At 53.3% G+C, this 14984-nt stretch overlaps 1 protein-coding gene across 1 annotated transcript; it reads right to left on the bottom strand.

The window, feature by feature from the left end:
* Positions 1-4775: 4775 nt before the first annotated feature.
* On the bottom strand, positions 4776-7116 carry SLC32A1 (solute carrier family 32 member 1; the record flags this gene model as incomplete). The annotated part of the gene is made up of 2 exons (XM_080354459.1): positions 4776-5963; positions 6739-7116. 2 exons carry the CDS (start codon positions 7114-7116, stop codon positions 4776-4778), a joined length of 1566 nt encoding a protein of 521 aa, XP_080210585.1.
* Positions 7117-14984: the final 7868 nt, after the last annotated feature.

Below are 14984 nucleotides of genomic sequence, written 5' to 3'. Positions count from 1 at the left end.
GTGACCTTCCTGTGGCTCCAGGCTCCCCATCCTGGGCCACACATAGGCAGGAACAAGCACCTGAGCAGCTAACAAGGACCAAGCCCTATGGGCACATCAGAACTGAGCCCAGCGAAACCCTCTTGGAGCCAAAATCTACTCGCCCTCCCTTCATATCCTTCCCCATTTACTATCTAATCCTCTCCCTTCCCCCTTGCAGGTCCCCAGCACCCATGGTCACCACAGCCCTGCGTGGGTGCCCAAATAACAGTGTAATGGTCAAGCGTGCTGAAGGAGTCACTGCTGGCCACTGGTGGAACCTCCAATTCCTCACCCGAAATACAAACTTCATACTCAGGAGGCGTTTTCTGATTACCCAGGATGATTTCTTTCACCCCGAAAAGCCCTTCTGTGCCTGACCCTCTCGCAGGAGTGGACCACGATGTAGTTGGTCAAGAGGTCCCACAGCTCTGAGGAAACATGAATAGCAGCACAATTCCTCAAGTGTTTGTTAAATTATTGACCTCTTGCCATCAGCACGTGCTCATCTCAGCTGGGCCTGTGAATCCTGAAGCAGAGAGGAGAAAGAAAAAGGGTCACTGGACCGGGAGGCCGTTATAAAACCAAAAGGGTGAGTTGAAGTAGGTTTTGAATACACAGATGGATAAAACAAACAAACAAACAAAAATGTATAAAATCAGATGGTGTAGAATATTGGTGCTGCCATCAAAACAGGTGTTTTCTGAAATGTCTGGAATATGTGATTTGAGGCATCCAAGGTTCACGAGGCCAAGGTATCTGACTGCTACCACAGCCAATGGCTCTGGCTCTGTGCGTGGGGAGAAGGCAGAGCCACGTCTGACCCCTTGCGAGCTCTGGCAGCACTTGGAGAGGAGGGGGCCCAGACCCCCCCCACCGACGGTCCCGTGGGTGGCACAGCCATGTGGGTGCATGAGGATAGCAGAGATTTGATATTACCCTCATGTCTCAGGGAACAAACCCAAATAGAGGTCTCTATTGTAGTTGAGGGACTGTAAAGACACAGAGAGAGAAAGAAATCTGTTCCCTGCTAGTGCAGAGAGGGCCTTTGTTTGTCTCATTTTCAGGATGAGAAGGTTTAGAGGATTGCTGCAGCACATGACCAGAAGCTATGAAGCTGCAGACAAAAGCCATTTGGAACAGAGATCAGACTTTACCATTATGCTGGCTTTTCATATTTCTGCTTTGTCCAAATTAAACCTGCTGCTATTTTAGGGTTTATTTTGCTCATTCCTCTGCATCCTCTACTTTAAAGACTGCACATCTCCTGCAATGGTTCATGTACGCTTTCACTAGCATCAGCACAGCATCAAAATGTCTGCTGCAGCGTGCTAGAGGGGGCTGCCTGTATTTCAAGCCCAAGTCACAAGGGTTGCACCAACTGCCTCACTCATTCCAGCCACGGACAGATTCAAAGGACAAAGCCTCGGCTTATCACTCCAGCTTGCTGAGTGGGCTTGTTTCGCCAGCTCATCGCACGTCAGCCACGAGTGCGCATCGGCACCTGGCAGAAACACGGAGAAAGCGCTTGAGCAGAACTGACAGCGAGACAAAACCCGTTGGGGCTCACTAGATAATCACTGGCTTTACCACAGCTGAAAACCACAGCGAGGAGGACGCTGAGGTTCCCTGTCATCCCTGGGACCCGCTCAACCTGCTGCTGGGCATCACAGGGGAGGCCAAAATGCCACTCAGAGTCCCCCCAGCCAGGGGGTATCTCAGCTGCCTGGGGAACAAGGGGCTTGGGGGCCTGTGCCTGGGCAGGATGCGGGGATTTGAGGTGCGCTTGCTGGGACTGAGGGCACGTTCTGCTCCCGGTCCCCTGCTCTGCGCCCTGAGGACTGGGGCAGGGGCAGAGCGAGGAGCCCTCGGCTGCCCTCGCTTTCCCCCTGCTGTCACAAGAAAGGCACAGATCATCTTAGAGCCCCAAATACACTCAAAGCAGGAGCTGTTTCTGTTCACAAGGGGGGGAAAAAATGCTGAATTAGGTTTAAAACCGCTGCAAAGTTAAAGCTTCATGAAATGGTTTCCATCATCACAAGCCCTGAACCAGAGAACCTTCAGCCCCTGAAAAACACAAAGGCATGGGAGAGGTTAGTCAGTGAGCATCCCGCATCCAGGCACAGGCTGCTGCCCGCAAGGAGAGGCGAGCAAGCTGCCCTCCCACTGCAGCATGGCAGCTGTCCTGGCTGCACCCCTGTGCCTCCTGCAATCCAAACGGGGAACACAGAGAGAAAAGGATCCTCAAACCACCGCATGCAAAGCAGATGCAAACCACAGATGTGCAAAGGATGTGTTAACCTCTGAGGATTCCTCTGCTCTCCAGGACCAAGAGGTTATCTCAGCCCTACATAAGGCAGGGAGAAGGTGGGCTGGATCTCCACCCATGCTGGTCCCTTCTCAGCCCCTGGGGAGAAAATAGGGCTGTAACACAGAGCTTGAGGCAGAAGAGAAAGCAGCCGGCAGCCATGAAGGAGGAGCTGCTCGCTCAGCGTCCCCGGCCGGGCTGTCTCCCCGCTTCCCGGGCCGGTCGGTGCGGTGGCTCCGGGCCGGGACGCACCGTCGGGCGAGGGCGCTGCGCCGCCGCCGAGACCCCGGGCGGCCAGCGGGGGGGACCGAGCAGGCAGCGCCGGGGGCGGGCAGGGAGTGAGGGCAGCTTCGGCTGCCGGTGCCTGCCGGAGCGACGGGTGATCACGGGTCACCTCACCGGGATGGGAGATAGAGATGATGAGGATGGGGATGGGAAAGAGGATAGGGATGGGGATGAAGATGGGGATGAGGATTATGAGGACAGGGATGAAGACGGGGATGAGGATGGGGGTGAGGTTGAGAATTGGGATGGGGCAGAGCTGCATCCCTCCAAAAACAGAGGCCCAGCAAGGAGGGAAACGCAGCTAATCCATGGGGCAAGCACCCCACCGCGATGCCCCCCACACCCACCCACGGCACAACAGATCCCTGTCCCCATGCAGAATAAACCCCACAGCTTCCCGGCGCTTTCCTTTCGGAGGCTGCCCGGGAAACCACCCGAAATGCTGTTTTCTCTGGGAAGGAGTATCACCCCCTTCTGCCCGCAGCCCCTTTCTCCGGCTTGTCCAACCCCCCCCGCCTCCCACCCACGGGTACCGCATTGCGGAGCTGCCGCTGCCGTCGAGGGGCAGCTCCGCCAGCTCCGGCCAGGCGGTGGGGGGACGATCCTCAGTCCCTACCGGGGCTCGACATGATTTAGGGGGCAATAAAAGGAGCCCCACGGGGACCTTTGCTGTGCCCGGGCTGCGGGAGCGCTGTCGGTGGGTGTCTCGTCCCCCCCCATCCCCGCTGTGCAGCCGTATCGAGCAGACAACGAATTAGTTGTTGTGGCTTTCAAATCGGTGTAAATCGAGGTGGTTTCGGTCACGGGATTGGGGGCGACCGCCCCCGCCGCGGGGATCAGCCCGACGCTCCACACCTGTGGGTAGGGCAGAGTTAATTCGGTTCAAGCCCCTTATTTCGTTTATTTCCCCCCGCTCCACTGCATTTGTTAGTTTGTGAGGGTTTTTTTCCTCTCCTTCACAAGAACCTGTAAACTCCATCCATCCCTAGAACATGAGCGCTACGAGAGTAAAGCAAAGTTGTGGGGAGTGGGGGTTGCAAGCAGCCCCCTCAACTGTAGAACGACCCCTTCCCAAAATATGTGTCCTGCCTCTTGCAAATAGCTTAATCCCACCATCATTGAGGATAAACCTCCCTCTGCCTCTGCCCAGCTCCTCTGAAGCCCCCACGAACCAGGCCAGCCTCATTGACTATGTTTTCTCTTTATTGTTTGATATATTTATGTACCACATTATATGTTAAAGATAGATTTTTTTTTTTCTGATATACATTTTTCATCTTATTTACCACAATGACACCACACGTACATTGGAAACAGCTCCACGGATCTGGTAGATTGCACAGAATGAATTGTGTCGTAATTCTGTTCCTGTATCCTGAACGACATCAAATCCAACAATATATTATTATTTTTTTTAACTTTTGATAATTTAGAAATAACAATCGTTGAAACAAAACAAAACAAAAGTCACCGAGAAGTGGACTCCAGGTCTGCGATTTCAACCAGAGACAAAATATTGTAGCTGATGGGAAGTGCCATTCCTCGGTGTGAATTTGGATGGAAGAATTAAGCAGTCCTGACATCTATGTGACTACGGTGTAAACATTGCAGGTAATTGGCATCACTGGTCATCAGCCGCTGCTTGGACTTGTTGGGCTGGTTGTACAATCTGGGTCTCATCTACATCCATCTCACACAGTGTAAAATGAAGGTCCCTGCTCCCAGCACCCACGGCTGGTTTGCTTCCGTCTGTGAGCACGTTAACCCAATCCCGTCGGATCGGCACCTGTGTTTCAGCTCCTGAAACACTGAATTGCATATCTATAAGGAGTATTGAAAACTGCGACTCTTTCCCAACAGGTCAGTTGCGGGGAGCCAAGCTTCAGGCAACAAGTGAGGAGATAGGGATGGGGCACCAGACATTTTCCTTCAAAAAATTCTAAATAACAAAAAAAATATATTTAACTCTCAGCTTATTTAAAAAGATGGCAGGGTGGACACGTTCATATCTTCTTATTTCCTTTAATTTGCAGATTCTATGACATAGAATTTGTTGGATGCACATAACGAAAATAATGACTCTTTCCATTGAAGGGATGCAGAATTATTTGGCTATGTGGATGTTCGATGCGATTCTCTTACTGCAACCGGCTCTGGCCCCTCCTTAGTCTTCAGCGTTGGTTCTGAAGGCCTCTATGAGGCCTTCCAAAGAGTGGATGAACCCAGAGACACTGCAGATACCACCTATGACGAAAATGGCGACATCAAAGAAGACATGGTGCCACAAAAGCTTCCTCCACAAGAGTTTGAGGTGGAAAAGACTGGGGAGCAGAAAACAGAGCCCTGCGCCTGTGAGGCTCCCAGTAAGACCCATCAGGAGGGCAAAATGTGGGACATAGATAGCCATGAGCAGGGTGAAAACTACCAGGGCACATCTGAGGGTGAGGCCCCAGGATTTGAGCCGCCCATCACCCCCGTAGCAGTTGGGGAAGAAGGCCCTGTTTCCATCTTGGAAAAGGGACCGCTCCAGGACTTCCACAGCCGCAAAGAACGGCAAGGGGTATGAGAGCAAGGCTTTGGCCACCAAGAAAATGTTGACTACTGCCCTAATGGTGGATGGCAAGTTGTCTGTAATGACTTCCTTGGTCTCGTCAGCCCAGGTCAGGTAGGCAACCAAGGCAAAGAGTCCCTTAAGGATGCAAGCTGCTATGTGAGTCCAGTTCATCATGCAATGAAACTCCTTGGGGTTCTGCATGTTCCCCTCCAAGGAAGGCAGAAAGATCTGAGAGGTGTAGCTGAAGACAATGATGCCAATGGAGATGGGAAACTTCTTCACATCAATGTAAAACTTGACTTTGTCCCAGGCCCAGTCGCGTGCCCTGGAGAGGCAGTAGGCGATCACCAAGATGTTGATCACGAAGTGGGCTAATGTGCAGAGCAAGCTGAACTTGGAGACTGCCTTGAGGTTCTTCAAGAACGCACAAGGCAGGAGCACTGCCGTGGCAATGATGGACCACGACTTCTGGGAGACGGGCAAGTTGGGGAAGCTGTTGTACATCAGGTTCCCACTGACTACCACATAGAGAATGCAGGTCATGACCAGTTCAATGATCTGAGCCACATTCACGATTCTGCCGCCGAGGGTGGGGAAGCGCGGCGCACAGCACGCGTTCGCTATGTCCACGTAGGAGTCTCTCACCCTGACTATCTCCCCATCCTCATTCTCTTCATAAAGACAGGCAATAAGGATTTTCCCAGTGTAGCAGCAAACCACTGCAGCAAAAATTATTAAAAAGAGTCCTAGATATCCACCATGAAGGATGGCATAGGGCAGGCCCAGAACAAACATCCCCTAGAAAGAGACAAAATGGAAACCGTGTTGCGCGTCTCACGGAGGGGACCCGCAGGCGCACGTACCCGGGCACACGCAGTTGCACAGTCGCAGTCACATGCACACTCGCTGTCTTGGTTGCACACCATCACACCCACGCAATCAGTCACACAGTCACGCCACGCAGTCGCGGCCACACACAATTACACCCCCCCCAGCTTCCTCTCTGACGTGCCACCCCCCACAATCACACCTGCACAGCCACAGCATCTCACCCTGCAGCAGCCAGAACAAGCCAGTACAGTTTTGGCGCCTGGGCTGTGCCCCAGCCTCTACTCTCTCTGTCCCCAGCCCCTCTCAGTACACCCCGGTGCAGACCCATCACCGACCCAGGCCCTCCCCGGGATCTCCTGTCGCCCCCCAGGATACACGAGGAGGTGCAGCAGGATGAGTTTGGGGCCCAGTGCCCCTCCCTGGCTCTGTATTCCAGTGGTGGGGGGAAAAGCAGAGAAAACCAGGTTTGAGGCTTTTTATTTTCCGTTCTTTTTTTCTTTTTGTTTTTCTCTCTTTTTCCTCCTTTTTTTTTTTTCCTTCTATTTCCCCCCTATCTTTCCCATATATATTTTTTTTTAATTTTTATTTTCCTTTTTTTTCTTTCTTTCTTTCTTTCTTTCTCTTCTCCTCCCCCCGCTTTTTCTTTTCCCCCAAAGCGGGTTTGCCATCACCCCGGGGTTGCCGGCGGGCTGGGAGGGGGGCCGGGGAGCGCTCCCCCGGTGCCCGGCGGTGGCGGTCGTACCTGGATGGCGTTGGTGACGTTCCAGCCCGCCTCCCAAGCCGTGATCTTGGGCTTGCCCTGCCCGGAGAACTCCGAGCAGACGCCCGCGTCCTTGGAGGCGGAGGGCGGCAGGGGACCGGTGCCGTCCCGCTGGTAGTGGATGTCCCCTTCCAGGGGGGTTTCGCCGCCCTCCTCGCCACCCTCGGACTTGAGGATGTCCATCTGCAGCCCCTGCCGATGCTCCATGTCCAGGTCATCGCAGTGGGCGAAGCCCACCGCCTCCTCGTCGGTGGCCGCCTGGAAGCCCATCCTGGCGAACATGCCGCTCATCTTCGCCTGGGACTTGTTGGACACCGAGGTGGCCACGTTGGAAAGCTTGCTGCGGAGGAGGGTGGCCATGGTGGCTGCTCGGCTAACTCCGCTGCTCGGTGACCCTTGGGGACGGAGAGACCCGACGGGGCGAGCGAGCGGCGGGGCGGCGGACGGGACCTCCGCGCCCGGCGAGGGGCTGTGGCCGCTGCTGGGGGCTCCTCCGAGCCGCTACCTCCGAGTCCCGGCGCAGTTCGGGCGGCTCCGCGCCGGGGTGCCCAGGGGCATGACACCGCGGCGGGAGGTGCGGGCCCGCCCGCTCCGCCGCCCGCTCCGCGCTGCTCCGCGCTGCTCCGCGCCTCTCCACCGGCCCGTGTGGCGGGATCGGGGGGCAAGTCGGGCGGCGATTGGTGGGGGGAGGCTGTCAGCAGCCGGTGGCTGTCACCAGACGGGCAGCGCAAGCCCCTGGCAGAGCTCGCCGCGTCTCCATCGCAGTGCACCCACCTCGCGGAGAGAAGAGGGAGAGGGGAGAGAATTGCTGCATTTCTGGGGGAGGTACCAGCCTCCCCGGCCAAGCCCAACCTTCTCCCCCCACCCTCTCCCCACCCACGCCCGCCAGGCCCCGCCAGCATCGCCGCAGCGCGGACATTCCCCCCCCCGGCTCCGCAGCCCCTGCGCTGCCCACCCTGCCCCACACCCTGCCCAACACCCGCGCCCCGGGCCCCGGCCGCCAGCCCCTTCCCCACGGAGAAACAAAAGAGCCTCCATTGAAGGGGCGGACAGGCGGTTCTCGACTGGTTCTTAACGGAATTGTCCTCCTCGCATCCCCTCTTTTTTCTTTTTCGGCCCCCCCAAAACGTGCAGCCCCTTTGGAGACTGGGGACATCAGCGGGGGCAGCGTATCCTGCCATCGCTGAGCAGCACAACGCTGTGCGGAAATCGCGCACAGGGAACCCGCGTTTCGGGCTCTGCAACTATTCCTGTCATCTGTGTGCTCCAAAATAGGAGAGGAACGGGTTCCCGTTCCCGGCCGGGACTGGTAGACGGGGGGGCAGCGGCTCTGCCCCTGAACCGCTCCGGCACCGCCACGCAGCTGCGGGACACCCTGTGGGGGTGCTCGGCTGCGGTTTTCTCCCCTTGCTCCCCGAAATTTAATTTAGAGAATCTCCTTTCTTAAAAATATATATACATATATTTTCATTTTGCTTTCAAACGATTATACTTCGTTGCAATTAAAAAGCCCTAGGGTTTTTTCTTTATTTAAAATATTTCCGAGGTGAGCAGCCAACACAATAAACAACGGCAACGAGAAATTCCTGTCCTGTGCTATGGCAAAGACAAGCACCGGGTGGCAGGAGGAGTGTCGATATTTTGGGGTTGTGTGTGAGGGCACGTCCGTCTCTGATGCGGGGACATCGTTTGCATCGTTGTTTTATTAAAAAAAAATATAGATATTCCTTGAAGGAGGTGGGGAATCTGTGTTTCGTTTGCTGCTTTGGAAGGTAAAAAAAGAACATTTTTTTTTTTTTCTTACTACAGATGGGCGGAAAAAACAACGTTAGATTATTTCCTAATATCGTTTTTAAGGAGCAGGGAGAAGGGAGGGAGCGCTCGGGCTACAAGTGCAGGTGGGAATGCGGCACCGAGCAGACGTGGGGAACGAAACCTTAAATACATTTCCCCCCCCCGCCAGAATCTGAAAGGAAATTGGGTGCAAAGCAGATGAAATCCGTAAAAATACCCCATATAATATATAAATATTTATTTATATTTATATATTAATATCCCTGGGGGGTCTTTATCCCTAAAGGGGTCTTTTGGTCGCTGCTCTCGGCTGCTCCGACAGATGGACCCCCCCAAAATTGGGCTTTTTTATAGCAACTCCTCCCGTGCGAGGGGAGGAAGTCAGCTGAACGAAGCACATCCTTGGCTTCGCGGCGTAATTATAACATGTCAGTGCACAAATAGGTCGAGGAAGCCAAGCGGGGCTCGTATTCGGCCCGGGTTTAGCAGCGTCCTGCCCGCAGCCGGGGCCGCGGCAGGGCCGGGGGGGCTGGAGCTGAACCAGGGGGATGAAAATCAACCGGGAGGATGAAAATCAAACGGGGGGGGACGCCGGGGCTGAGGCCATCACCTCGGCCACCGCAGCCGCCGTTTCGCCTCTTGACAGTTCTGGAACAAGACGGCTACGAGGATCATTTGGGGAGGTTAACTCAACGATTTATTATTGCTATTAATTATTATAATTTCAAGTTTTATTTTATTTTTAATTCAGCCTAAGACAAGTTCGTTGTGAAAGAAGATACGGAGGAGACCTTTTTCTGGAGGCTGCAGGGGGCATCAGGGAGGAACGAAAATTCACCCAAACCGCTGTCTGGTGCGTGAATATTTCATAAAATCGCCCTGACACCTCCCCTCCCCTGCCCCGGCACCCCAACCCTCGGTCCTGCCCGGCTGGGGGCCGGGAGGACACAGCTGCAGCCCCAATGCGGTCCCCCCCAGCACCCCTCCATGCCGGGGAGCCCGGGGGATCCCAGACACCCGCATCATGCCAAGGGTGGAGGAGATGGGCTTTTTGTTGTTAGGGTGTTAGGGATGTGCTGGGCTCGGGGGGCACCTCTTACGAAAAATACGGAATAAAAACAAACAAAAAAACCCCAACTAAATTTAAAAGCCCCACGGAACCGAATCAAACCAACATCAAAAAAATCCTTAAAAATTATAAGGAGACTGAAAATAAGTCCTTTTCCTCGGGGCCAGTGCAGAGGGTCGTACCCCGGGGCAGGGGCTCCCTGCGTGGGCCGTGGGACCCCCCCATCCCCGCCTGCGGCCTCGGACCGTTTATCCGGGCGGGGGTGCTCCGTGAACAGGGGATATTCTTTTGTTTTCCGCTGCTGGATGCGGCAGTGCCCCCTCCTTGCCCGACGGGCCCCTCACCCCAACACCCCCGGCCAAGCAGCGGCTGCCTGGCCAGCCCCTGCGGACACCGAGGAGAATAGAAGCCTAAGGGGTGCGAGGGATGTAGGAGAGTTCGGGTGCTGCAGCAGGTCCGGGGGATGCTGGAGATGGGGGAGTGGAGGGTTCCGGAGGTGTTTCTGTGCCCACTCGATAATCCCACGCCCGGTTCTAACACCAGGAAGCTGAGCCCGCGCCCCCCCGCTTAGGGGGCGCACCTGGGACCCCCCCCTTCCCCCGCCGGCCCTGGCCTTGCTGGAAACACCTCCCCAGGGATCCCTCTGCCCCCGGGGCGGCGGGTCGCTCCTGTCCCGTTTCCAGAGGAAAAAGAAAAAGACTTTTTATATCCACGGCTGAAAAAAGAAAGAACAAGAAAAAAGACAAAAGACATCCCCCTCCCCGAACTTCTACTCGCGGCTAAAACCGAGGATAAAGCACACCGAAAGAGTGGCGGCGAGAGGGGGGGAAACAGAGGGAAAAGACAGAGGAAGAGAGGAAAGAGAAGCCCGGAGATACGGAGAAGGAGGGTAGGGGCATTTACCGCTGCTGCTCTCCCCATCGCCGCCCGCAGCGCCGCCGGGGAGCCGGAGTAGGGGAGCAGGGAGGGGGCTGGAGGGATGGATGAAGGGATGGAGGGAGGGCTGGATGGAGGGAGAGAGGGATGGAGGCAGCCGCGTCACTCCTGGGCTCTCCCTAACTCCTAATTAACCCAAGCAGGATAACGGTGCCAAACCTTATCCAAAGGTTAACGGCTCTCGCGGGGAGGGAACGACGTTTGAGCTGCAAATCATTTTCTGATGAAGCTAAAAAGATAGAGCGAGTCTGCAAACGAGCCGGAGCCCTCCCCTCTGCCCGGGGCTGACGTTGGGGGTTTCTGGCACAAACTGCTTTTTCTGCAGCCACTCCCCGGGGCGGGCAGAGGGTCCCGTCCCCCCTCGGGCAGCCCTGGGGTGCACAGCCCTGCTCCTGCGGGAAACAGCTCCCTCAGTCCCCCTCATCCTCCCCAGACACCGGCAGATGCAGCCAGAGGAGTCACTCTGCCTTATCTGCACAGAGCAGGCTCTGAGGGGTCGTGACTGGGTCTTCTGATTAATAAACTGAGGGAAAAGAGCTATTCATGCTCAAAAAATCATTTAAGGCAGGCAGGAAAGGTCAGCCCCGAATGGGTTGCCTTTCTAAAGCTCTTGCCAACAGCCCCTCTCCAGGCTGCTGGATGGCACAGTGCAGCAGCAACTGCACGAAGGTGCAATTATCTGGGAGCAAGATGAGCGTCACTCCTACTTCCCTGCTCAGTGAGGCTCCCAAACCCCAAAGAATTTGGTTTGCATGGGCTTTGGTGAGCTGTGAACTGCCTCAAACACACTGTGCTGCGAATTGTGTCTGTATGAAAAAAGGTGGACCTGCAATTCCTGCGTGCTCAGCTTCATCCTTCTGTAATACTCAGAAAAAAACGTGGGTGTCCAAATGAAAGCACATATCCTCCCAATCGCTCCTGCGCAGCCCCCTTGCTTATGCCGCAATATTTGTGCACACCCCTAAAACCTGTTGCTGGGCTTTGTCAGCAAACCTGCAGAGATGGGAAAGCCAGGAGGGCACCTCCTGCCTAATCAGCCAAGACTCTTCCCTGGCCACGTCTGCCCAAGGACCAGCCAGTGCAGGACCAGTGCAGACCAGCCCAGACACTCGTTCTCAGAGAGGCAGCCACCCGTCCCAGACACAGTGTGTACGCAGAGACGGGCTGGCAGGAGTCAGGAGTGCTGCACCTTGCCCCCAGCCATTGCTAAAAGCAGCTCCTGGGTTCCTTGCCCAGGTTCTTACCATCCCCGCAGCATCCGAGATGCAGCAGCTCATCCTCCGCTCCCGAACACGAGTGGCTGCGCGGCAGCGAGCTTCATCCCAGCTCTGCCTCCTCATCCCCGCTCCGGCACCACGCAGGGGAACGCTGACAGGATAATAAAGAGTCGCGCAATATACTATAAAAAGGCAATTAGATAAACTGCTGGATTGGGACCAGCTCCCGTGACCTAGTTAATAGCTCTGGGAATTTCGGGAGGGCAGGGAAGGGAAAGGCAGCAGTGTCAGTCTGCGGTGCAGGGTGAGGAGGGTTTGGGGGGGAAGAAGGGCTGCAGTTTGCAGCACAGCACCCTGGAAACGCCCCAAAAAATCAGCCCCAGCATAGCACAGCAAACACCCCTGCCTTGGGCTCCACCGTCTCCTTCTGGTCCCTGTTCAGAGCTTGCTCTCAGCATTTAGGGGATAAAGGAAAAACACTGGATACAGAATCGGTTCTCACACAAGCTGCTGTTCCATTTGCCCTCTGGATATCGAGGCTGAATTTGTGCGCAGTGTGGCGTTCAAGACAGAGACAGTTGTAGCCAGAGTGACAGACACTTTGCAGTAAGGTAACCATAACAGAGTAAAACCCAAAAGCAAAGTCTCCAGGAGAAAGCCCGCAAAGGATGTCCTCTCTTTCTTTAATTTTTTTCCTGAGCACAAAATGGCTGCCTAAATTATAGAGACGTAAAACAAAGACAGAGCATATAAAAGGCTGCAAATACCATAATTTTAGATTAACGTGAATTGCAATAAGAAAATTCACCTGAGGAATATATGAAAACTAAATAAAGGCATCTTGATTTAGCCTCATTATTCCTAAAATAGCCAACTTCTGATCTGTAATTTGGGACACAATTTATACATCATTTTCTATGATTTTCATTTCCCAGAAGGGAAGAGTTCTGATAAACCGTTATAATCTATGAACTAAAAATTAATTTGCAATTTGACCGCAAGTTCTCAAATATACTTCCGATAGGTTCGAATTAAATTTAACTTGGAGTTTGTCTTTATTGTTGACATAAAAATTAAGTGCTAGCCATTGGTTACTTGTGATGCCAAATTCCCAGCTCACTATGCAAGCAGAATTGTTCCCATGAGCTTAACAGAATTCTCACTGACTTTATGTATTTAGCTTCATCACTGTCAAATTAAATATTCATATATGTACATGATATTGTATTTCATAGGAGGTGATTATGGACCAGGAAAGTGTGTACTTCATACATGCCAATTAAGGTCAACTTGCACATAAAGAGTCCTTCTCTGTCTAAGTGATGCAGGCAGTGGGGAAAGGCCCCTCAGAGCAGAGGGATGGCACCGGCAGCCAGCTCGCCTTTGGGGTGTTTTGTGTCAGGAGGGCTCAATCTCAGCCAGGTCCATCCCCCATCTGTCCGTTTTCCTCCGTTTTGTGTTGGTTTCTGATCAAGCCACACTGGTGACACAGACGGTTACTTACATCCCTTGCACACTTCTCCCAGCCCCATCTGAAAACCAACATCAGGAAAACCTGGCCCATGCTTTGTGATATTCCCGGCAATTCAGCCAAGGCTGATAAGGGAAGGCTGCAGGTATATGCCTGTGTATTTTCCTTTAACAGAACTACGCTCAGTATTTTGGAGTGACACAAACAGGGAACACCTAAACCACGGACTGGTACTCCCGGCAAAATTGCAGTCGGGGTCTCTGAAGCCTCATACACAAAGGCTGCTATTTCCAGAGGCAGAATTTGGATGGGCAGCCTCTGTGTGCTGGTATCATCAATTTGGATTTTTGCTAAAGACCAAAAATAAAACCCACATAAAGGATACAGCCAAAATAGGAGCCACTGAAAACGCCGCGTGAGGCTGTCACCGTGGCGTAAGGAAAAACGAAGGGCAAAGCCGGGTACGTCATTGCTTGATCCAAAGGGATAGACAGCTCAGCCCACACCAGAGCTGCTGCTGGGGAGGGTGAGACGGAAAACCTTACCTTGTGCTGGTGTTTGCGCATCCTCAGTGTGCCTGCTGCTGGCTACCGAGATACTGATGCCCGTGGGTGAGGACGGGCTGCTGCACTTGACTCGGTTTCCTTTGCTTTGCAGTGCAGGTAGAGTCCTGCTCTTAGAAAAATAAAGGAAAAATAATCATCTTTTTGCAGAAAGGCTGCAAAAATGTTGTTCTCTTTCAACTCAATGCACAGCACTGGGAAAACATGCTATAGCCCAAGGAAAGTGAGAGCACCGGGCTTTCTGCATCCAAAAGGGGACTTGGCATCGGAGAGAACCAGTCTCCCTGGGACTAATGGTGTAAGCGAGGGTAAATGCAAAGAAATAGGGTTACATAGAGAACCTGCTTAGTTCTTATGCAGCTCAAAGAGATCAGCTAATCTCAGTGTCTTAATTCAGTCTTGCATCCTGCCCCTAACAAGGGTCTCATCCTCCATACAACAGGGCAGCAGGTCAGCTCCTCTGCGCTCACTCTGGGTCTGGTCACAGGGGCAGCACATATCTATGAGGGTCTAAATGTAGTATTTCTATATATCTTAGCAAACAGCCTGATCTGGAAAGCTTTTGTGACAGCACTTTAGATTAGGAAAACTGGGATGGGGTAATTTTTATTGTCCTCAGGACCAGAGGAACAGTCACTTGTCCAGAAACACCAAAGGAATCCAGGCAGCCCTGGATTAACCCCATTAACCCCACACTGGGGAGACCGGACTACTGCAGAAAGGCTTTTCTTCTTTCATGTAGTGTAATATTCCCCAACGTAAAAAATACCATATATGCACATGTATATAAATAGACATATGTATACATATCTGTATCCATCATGACAGGTACCTCCTTGCAGCTGCAAAACCAGGCAAAAATACTCTGCTCTTACCTTCAAGAAAGCTGAGAAATGAAGAGCTCCCACCCCGGGGGATGCTGAATCCCAGCCCAGTGGTGTCTGGGCTTCCCATAGGGATGGCTGCATCCCTATGGTGCTGCCACCCCAGTGGGAAGCCCTAATATTCTGCCTTTCAGACATGATAAATTAAGTCATAAAGAGATAGGGACAATGGGTACATACACATCTAACTTCCACCTTACCCCTTGCAGAAAACTGTAGATTAACACTTTATTACATATATAAATTTGGGCCTAAATCACTAGGAGAAACAGAAATTGTCCTGGCAATTGTCCC

This window comes from Nesoenas mayeri, assembly GCF_963082525.1.
Source record: "Nesoenas mayeri genome assembly, chromosome: 16".
Classification (NCBI taxonomy): domain Eukaryota; kingdom Metazoa; phylum Chordata; class Aves; order Columbiformes; family Columbidae; genus Nesoenas; species Nesoenas mayeri.
This window is presented reverse-complemented; position numbering and strand designations above follow the sequence as displayed.